Source organism: Frankliniella occidentalis, unplaced genomic scaffold, assembly GCF_000697945.3.
Source record: "Frankliniella occidentalis isolate FOCC.00 unplaced genomic scaffold, Focc_3.1 Scaffold62, whole genome shotgun sequence".
NCBI classification, from domain to species: domain Eukaryota; kingdom Metazoa; phylum Arthropoda; class Insecta; order Thysanoptera; family Thripidae; genus Frankliniella; species Frankliniella occidentalis.
This window is the reverse complement of record NW_026267192.1, coordinates 674,717-683,592: the sequence shown is the minus strand read 5'-3', so window position 1 is coordinate 683,592 and position 8,876 is coordinate 674,717. Positions and strand designations below refer to the sequence as shown.

Here is an 8,876-nt window from a genome sequence, read left to right as displayed (position 1 = left end):
AGAGATTTCCTACTATAGCAATCGAATTGTGCTATGTATTTGCGAACCGACGCGCAGGAAATCGATTTTGCTCTCTTTGTGACAAACTATCAAGTAATAAACCGCGCTTTGAGTGATGGCTGTAGGTGTTAAGGTGGGCCGGGGGTCCGAACGGCCCAGCCTACTGGCCTTCTGGCGTCTGTGTGCGTAGTGCGCTCGCACTAATAGTGTGTGTGTCCGACCTAGTGGCCCGAGCGGCTCCCTGAAGTGGCCACTGCCGTGAGTGGTCCCCCGCCACGGCTTTGCAACCCTCCCACCCTCCACCCCTACACTCCCCCTCACCCGTGCTCGTGCTAGGATGGCTCTGCCAACGGAGCTAGGCGGTTGATGTTCCATTGATTTCCCAGAAGCGTCATAGCGGGAGATAATTCCGGCAGAACACTATCCCGTCGATGCATCATAGGGAAAGAGGAGGGGTGGAAACGGGGGGATCAGTGGATGTACACATCTCCGCCGCATTGCGTTCTTTGCACTAACGAACGCACTATACCCGAGTCCAGAAGCTACAGCCACCACCACCACAAGTCGAACACTCTTGTCGTAGTATGTTTTGGGGTCAGTCCACCCCCCATCCCACCCCGTCTTAATCGAAATGTGTGACCTGAACTCGTTTCTCTGCGCCACACCGATCCAAAAGGCACTCTCCAAGGTAGCTCCGTGTGCGGGTAGAGGGGTGGAGGCAAGGAGGACGGAGGTCAACATCGTCTCCAAACAGCAGTTTAAATGTCCCCTTCAGGGGCCCACCGGGACCCCCACTGGCGTGCCCAGAGGGGGCGGTGTGGCACGAGTTGATTAAACGAGAGTTGAGGGAGAAGGGACGAGGGGTGTGGTCAACTGGGATTTTGCTTCTTGCCGCAGAGACCACAGAAATGATTATTTCGTAGGTCTTCACAAAAAGTAGATTTTTAAAATTTTCCCACAAACTCTACTTTCAGAGACCAGAAAAACGATATTTTATTTTTTGTCTAAAGGCCAGAACTCTTATTTCCTTACGGACTTCCGGTGCAAACGTAATATGGATCACAAATCATCCGTAATACGGGTAAAATTGTCCAAATTTTAGATAATTTGATCCATATCACAAACATGCCGCCTATTGTCTAATTTAAAAAACTCTGATCTTATGGAAGTCTAGAAGAAGTGGAAATTTCCCGCGGAGACTCCCTCATAGTTAGAGGTGTTTCCCTCAAACTACGTGTCTTTTTTTCTCAACAAAATTCTTCATACAACTTCAAACGGTGATGACATCCTTTACTTTACAATTATAAATGCGTTCGTTGTAAAACAATGTTTGATTTCTTCTTGTAATCTTTAGTTAAAAGTCAGCAAGCGAGTCCACAGATACACAGCAGAGCCGGGGAGGTGCGGTCGGTCGGTTGATCTCGGAAGGCCACTTAGCCGGGCTCAGGCAAATGATGACAATTCGGACGCTGCGCAAAGGGACCGCAGGGGTTGTGGGTGGAGAGGGGGTGGGGGTAGGGTATAGCGAGCTGGGGCGAGGCGTGGCGGCACAGAGCCACCCCACCCCGCTGCTACGGTGCCCGGCCGCCAGAAAAACAAACCCAGTTTGAATTATACACGCTTTTCATACCGCTGTCACTGTCCTGCACTGCTGTGTGTGTAAATCGTTTTTTTTCCCCCACCAGGTGCATCTATACGTGTATGTACGGCAGAATGGCACGAAAAATATAAAAGCGTGATGGCAAATAAACAGGCAATATATCGTCGCATTTGTAGGCTGCGCGGGCTATTTCTCTACATTTCATATTCCGTGGTGGTAATTAGTGCAGACAGACGTAATAATAACCGCTGCGCTCCGCAGCGCCACGGCTGTGGCGTCCGCGAATATTTAATTTCTAAATGAAGAGACGTCCTTGTCAACACGGAGGCACGTCTGACTCACGCCAGCTGGGCATCCTGCCTTATTCCATACTTGCCGTGATGAATTGCTTCTTTGGCAGTGTCAAATATTTTAGTTTTGATAAACTCACTGGAAGTACAATAACATAATGTACGAAGGATTGTAGCTATCGAACCTAACTAAAAAATATAGGCTTTTATTACTTCACTCTGAACGCCGTGGTTGCCAAAGAGTGTATTTCCGATTCACTCCTAATCAATTGCGCACCAATCATGTTCTACAAAACGGCAAAATGCGAAAGAATCAATGTTATAAAAATATCACAACTTTTCTGTATATCACATACTTGTTTTGTATCCTTGACGTACGTTGTGACGCAAAACTTTTTTTTTAGCAAAATGAGTTGTCTTTGGGTCTCCTTTATTTGCTCATGTGTATACTAGGACACCACTTTAAACCTACACCATATCAGCCTCTTTCCCCCCTCCCCCCCTAGTGTCATCTCCACTTCGTTACCGTTCTCCTCAGAAGCGTATTACATTCACGTCCGCATTTCTATTCTAGACGTAATTTGTTTGTTTTGGACATCACACACGTGTTCTCTGTATTTTAGCTAGAATTTCATCTTATTTTCCAGGCATGGTGGACCTTAAACAAATCAGGCAGTTTGTTTCATATATGAATTGGAGTCGTTGCTTTTTCCGTGGGCAGGTGAATCCTTTTTGCGTGTGGGCTGGGGCTGATCACGAACGCTATTGGATACATGTTGATAGAGTTTCTTCCCCTTCCCTCTCCCATCCTTTCCCTTAACCCCCTTCCTAGGCAGGGATTGGGATTTGACTGCGACGCCGCGGAGCAAACAATAAGGCCAGTGCCAGTAAAACCCGAAGCCCGTTCTGAGCCGCCGCGCGGGTGTGCCCGCCCTGTATATGGCCGCAGCGGCCCGAGGCCCAGGGGCTGGTGATGCAGTGGTGTGTGTGTGCGTGTATAAAGGGGAAACGGGGGGAGGCGGAGGGGTATTGTCAAAGCGCACAGGTAACCGCAAAGCCTGGCTTGCAATCAACAACCACTGGCTGAATTTGGGAGGGGGATGGGGGTCCGCAGGTTAATATTGGGAGTTCAACCGTGTGCTGTGTTCAAATCCCGTTCGGCAAAATGTAGCGTTTCCTGGAGCATATGCTCCAATTAAACCTCAACGCACGATTCTGCCATTGTTAAAATATAAGATTTGTAGTACCTGATTTGCATGGGACCCTGAAGTGGAATACGCCCTGATTTGGTGTACAGCTTGGGTGTGATGGTACCTAGTGTACTATGGTGGCTCACCTTCTGAGTTGGCGTTTGGTTAGTATGAGCACCATGAGCGCGAAGTTGGCGGCCATGCCGAGCGAGCCTAGGCAGAAGATGATGGCGGCTTCCGTGGTGCCGCCCGGGTGACACTGGAAGGCGGGCGACGAGCTCACAGACACGTTCTGCGTGCCCATGCCGCCACTGCCCAGCCGGAGATTAGCCCCGATCATGACGGCAGGTCCTGCAACAAAAGAGACAAAAGTTCTATTGGAATAGTTATGCATGTATTTATTTAATTGGCTGACTGTTTCTGGAGCCTCATATTGAACCCGAATTGAGTTTTTCAACTCGATGCGTTTCAGCTAGACGCTTCCCTCTCTCTCTCTCTCTGGGCTGTTAGAAAGCTTTTGAATCAAAACGCGTGGTGGACCTGCGCGTGCCGCTTGCGATCTTCCGCGGCTCAAGGTTGGGTGCCTTGCCTCTCTATCGCCCAGGCTTGGCGGCAGGCGTCCATCGGCATATAATGTACCAGGTGCCTGATTCACGGCGCGCACTTTTGTATTATGCAACCCGCCATGCAACCACCCGTGTGTGGAGCCCTCGCGGGCCGAGCGACCAATAACACTGGCGGGCGCGTCGCCCCTTCCCCTTACTTTTAGAGCCGGTCGCCGGCCCCGCCTGATGGCGTCCCAGGTGGAGCATTGCTAGTGAAGTGCGAAATGCAACAGTGCGCGGCGTGGAATCAGCCGCCTGGGACATCGACCTTTTCCTCATTCCCTTCATTTATAAATCCCCAAAGCTTCTTATTCGCGCTTCGGCGAGCTCAATCACGCATTTAATTAATTTCCTCCAATTGCAACTCCCAGCGACCGATTCGTGTACTGTATTCTCTCCTTTTGCGCCTCCCGTGGAGCAGGAAAGAGAGGTTGAACTCGCACAAACAGCACACATCTGATGAACGCCAGAGATGACTAAATTAATAGGATTTAATCTTGCGACACATTCATTTTTCATTCCATGATAAGTTTTGCTAATGTGCAGCAGGTGAGCTGGTTTGTGCGGGCCACGCCTTTAACCTCGCCTGCGTACCTCGCATGCGTCTACCTGCCTCCTGCAACTTTTTGCACGGTGGGCCTTTGTTTTTTCCTTCAAAAAAAGATAAAAGGGGATAAAGACAATTTATGTTAAAACACGCAGACGCGGATTGGTGTAATCTGACTAAATGGCCAGTGAGCCGCGACAAATTAAAATAGTGGTTGAAGGGGTAAATATAAGAAAGTGAGATGAAGACAAGGAGGCGGGTCTGGACATCGTTCTGTAGGCTTTCGTAATTAAAAGCCAAAGTATACTGACGCAAAGATTGTGTGGGATGCTCTGATCCTTGTACTGATGCTCCTCAACATTGTTAAGGTAATTTTGTGGCTCTGCTGCTGAACTCAAGACTGACTCCCTGCACTTTCACTTCTAGCCACCCCCTTCTCTGCTTCCCTTCGGCTTTGATTAGGACGAAATTTATCGCCCCGGATGCTTGGACTCAGGGGAGGAGGGTGAGAGAAGTTTCGTGGAGGGGTAAGAAAGAGAAAGGGGGGGGGGGAGGAGAGGGGGAAGATTTCTTTCTCGACAAACAATCCGTTTCAACACGTCCGCCCTGTATCCGTTTCCTTATTGGCCCAGACTTGTGATGTGAGCGCCCTGCTCCTGGGCAGTCTTTTTCTTGCCCTGCACATCATACTTTATATCTTGTTTCCCCAGTATTATGGTAACAATGAGAAATAATGCGCGGTATATAATTGTATTTTCACATCTCGTATTTGGGATCATCTAGACTGTTCGTCCCTCATTTGCCTCTATGAACCTGCCCTAACCCGCCACAGCCTCTGCAGAGGCCAGCATGGTGCACGGTAAAAACAATGTCTCATTTTTTGAGGAGAAAGGGAAAACTTTGAGGATCTCCCAGATTTGAGGAAAACTCCTCAAATCTCGCCTCAGATTTTGAGGAACCTCCTCAAAAAATAAGGAAGAGTGACATATTTTTTGAGGAGACTTCCTCGAAATCGGAGGAGCTTTCTACAAACCAAGGGAGTTCCTCAAAGTTTTCACTTTTCCCTGAAAAAATGAGACATTGTTTTTACCGTGTGGCTCTCAGAGCGAGTTCGTCGTGCTTCTGCATTATAGCTGTCACCCGCATAAGTAGCTAGAGGAGAAATTTGCCAATTGCGTGCATAAGACAAAATAATTCATAGGGGCAAGATAAATATTTTCGCAACACATTTGTACGTTTCTACATGGTGGATTGTTCCATTTATTCACCATCCCCTCTTTCAGCTCTTATGGCGTATGGCGTAGGAAGGTACCCTCAGTTCACAGCCCACATCTCTCTTTCGCATTATCCTTCCCTTCTGAAGCCCCTTTTCCCCGCCTTTTCTTCTGCCAGGAAGTCGTTGCTTACTGACAATCCACCCCCACCTCTTAGTTTAATGCTTTCTTCAGTTAAAATCTAGCGTGCTTTTCGAGTAACCCTCTAAAGCCTTCCGTTGAGAGTATACGGGGCAGGCGGACGGTCTGCTCAGTGACTGGCAGCGTAGAATTAATGACTGAGCTTTGCAGCGCCTGCCGCGGCTCGCCGGCCGGCAGGCAAGCCTGCTGTGCCTGCTCTTCATGTCCGCTTGTTTGCTTCAGCTTCGTTTTGCACAGCAGAATCTGCGGTGAACCATAACGCGAAACTCCCTGTCTCGATGTTTTTGTCCCCTGGTTGTAGTAGAGAAACGCAACAAAGTACATTGATGCAAATAATCTCTTTCCTTTCTAATTTTCAAATCATAAACTCGGATGGAGCACGTTCTTAGGTGTTAGACTGGAAATTTGAATACTTAAACGAGTTCAACACTGTGAAAAAAGTAGGTAGGTTTACAGGAAAATTTTCCTTGACGCAAGTCGTAAAATTACAATTTGAAATCGTAAAAATACATGCAGTACGTATCGACTTCAAATCCCTTGGCGAGTAAAAAAATGTGCTGTCGTAAATTTACAACTTAAATTATAATTTGAGTTAACAAAATTTTTGTAAATTTACGACAAAATTTTTCACAGTGCAAGGGTACATTTGAACATTTTTTAAAGCTCCATGGCCAACCCTGAAGTAGAACACTTCTACTTGTTCAACGTTACTGTTAAACACGTTTTAGCATTCAAATGTCCAGTCAAACCCCTAAAAGTGTGCTATGTAGTGTTGAGCACTTTCACTTGCACGCCAGTTGCACATGCACTATTAATTTATCAGTGAAAGCAAAAGATAATTGAGAGGAGTATTGTGCGTCTTCACATTCTTACAGATATTTTATATAATGTAACATTTATGGATGTCAAAACAAAACATGCAATCCCAACTAAAACAAAATGCATTTTGTCTAACAATCTTTGTGTAAATCTCAAATTACGACACACATCCCTGAGCTGATTTCCTAGTGAGCGCTAACTGTGGATGGCGGTGTGGGTATGCCCGGGCGCCTCTCACCACCCCGCCGCACTGCCGCCCGGCCGGGCGTGGCGGGGCGTGGCGCCAACTCAAAGGAAAGTTGTATCCACGAGGGAGCCGTGGCCACCACACCACACCCCCTTTTCTGCGCCGCGCCGTCCCACGGCTCGAGATCGGGCTGATCCGCTGGGCAGAGAAAGTAAAGTTATTGTTATACCGAGCGACCAGACTCGACCAGAGGACTTTCAATCTGTTCTTCCAAGCGGCAGAGGCGGCGGCCACGGGGGCGGTCAACTAAGTTTGTGCGTTTGTGTGTCTTGTTTTCGTTGGTCCCGGAAGACTTGTAAACAAGCTGTGAGATATAATAATTTTAAACAATAATCCACTTGACTCCCAGCAGTTTCGCTCGCTGCGCTGCTGAAAGCTTGCGGGGTTCTGCTACAGTGCGCATTGAAATACCCACTGGCTCCGCTACAGGGCACAGGGCACTCGCGGCGTCCATAGGCTCCACCTACAGACGACCCTTGAGCTGAGGCCTGGGCCGGCAAGCGCTCAGCAGCTGGCAGCATCAGCAGCTGATGGCACACGTCACACGGAATGTTTTCTTGGCTCTTTACCGCGGGCACGGGCCCCTCTGCAGGAGGACGAGGAGGACCCTCGGAGGAAGGCCAGTAGGGGCCAGAACATGTGTGTGCGTATCCCTTCTATCAATGATACGCCCCCCCCCCCCTCCTCTCACTTCCCTTCCCGAGGGGTCACGCCCTAACGCTCCCCACTCGCTCCGCCGTCAATTTTTCGATAGGGAAAGGAAACCCTTGGGGCTCGTCCACGGGCCCATTCTCCGGAAAGCTCACTACTCACTGCCAACCGGCGCGGGGCGGATGGGGGGCCTGGTGGCGCGGGGTGTGGGACCGCCCGTCCGCGGGAGTCCATGTGAATACGCTTTAGCTGGCCTCTCTCTTGCATTGCCCGTGACGGCTACACTGACATCTGTAGTTTGCAACCTTCGCGCTAGAGTGAAATTCATGTTCTTCGTTCAAGGCTTAAATCGTACTAGGATCGCGATCTACACTGTTCGTAACCGTTAGTCTGGAAATGTTAACACTTAATGGATATGGATTTGATAATTGGAAGTGTTGAGCTGAAAAGTTGGAACTCTGCTGTGGAACACAGTTATTTCACAGTTCTTCACAGTTACACCTGCACTTGACAGTATTGGAACGCGGGCACGAGCACGTGCCTCGCACTGATGCCTTTTTCAGTTAAGAGAAGGGAAAATCTAGAAAGACGGCAGAACTGTGCTACAGGGGTGGGATGGATCTCGCTACTCATTTCCTGCCTTACCCGCTGTGGCCGAACCCTTTCCTCTCCCTGTGTTCAGTAAATTTTAGTGCGTAGACACGTATGGGGACAAACTAGAGAGACCGTACATCCAGTGCCACCCCAAGCCTGACCCAGGCTGGCTTCTCCCCCATTCTCTTCTCTTCCTCCTCCTTCGCACACCAAGTGCACTCTCTTATTCCCCCGGGACCCGGCTGCTCCATATCACAGAATTATTGCCTGAAGGTATGCACACTGGGATATAATTTGGTCTCACTCCACTTGGCCTGGTCGTGGTCGACCGGAGTTATCGCGCGTTGGCGGCAGCTTTACCAAAGACCCACCTCTCCTCTCCCAGAGTAGGAAAGTTGGGGGGGGGGGGGGCGATGCTTGCAAACTGTATTCCTTGCATCGGCAAAGAATTAGCGAGCTTTTTATTACAAAGAATTAGTTCGCATATTGCATAGGCATTCTTTGCTAGCTGTCAGAATCCTCGCAAGCAATGTGTTTGCAGTGCAAAGAAATAGTTGGGCAAGCTTGAAATAGTTTGCAAGCTTGAAATGAACTTGTTCATATTAAAATGCTTTTTCTTGCAACCATCAAATAAAATTGTTTGTAACACGAACTTATTCCTCTTTGCAAGCATTTTGCAGTGCGCCTGCTCGTTTCGCGGTAAGCTGTTTCGGCGGTGACTGGCCACGCTGGCGGAAGTTAATCACACGAGTCTGAGGAGGAAAATAGAAGAATGGGAGCGGGACGGGGATAACGGAAACTGAGTGGGGTGGGGAAGCACTGCACTCCTCTCCAATACGAGTTCAAAATCATCTAAAAGACCCGTCGGTGCCTCTCGTCCCTATCAGTCCTCCGATCACACTGATAAACTAAGTGTTC

General features: G+C 48.9%; 1 protein-coding gene across 1 annotated transcript in view; it reads right to left on the bottom strand.

Annotated features, from left to right (window-relative positions):
* The window catches only part of LOC113206528 (uncharacterized), a 143,165-nt gene that overhangs the window by 94,231 nt on the left and 40,058 nt on the right, over nucleotides 1-8,876 (bottom strand). Inside the window, exon 2 of the mRNA XM_052267994.1 lies at nucleotides 3,227-3,431. Within this exon, the coding sequence (XP_052123954.1) occupies nucleotides 3,227-3,431 (205 nt within the window). The remainder of the gene's footprint in view (nucleotides 1-3,226; nucleotides 3,432-8,876) is intronic.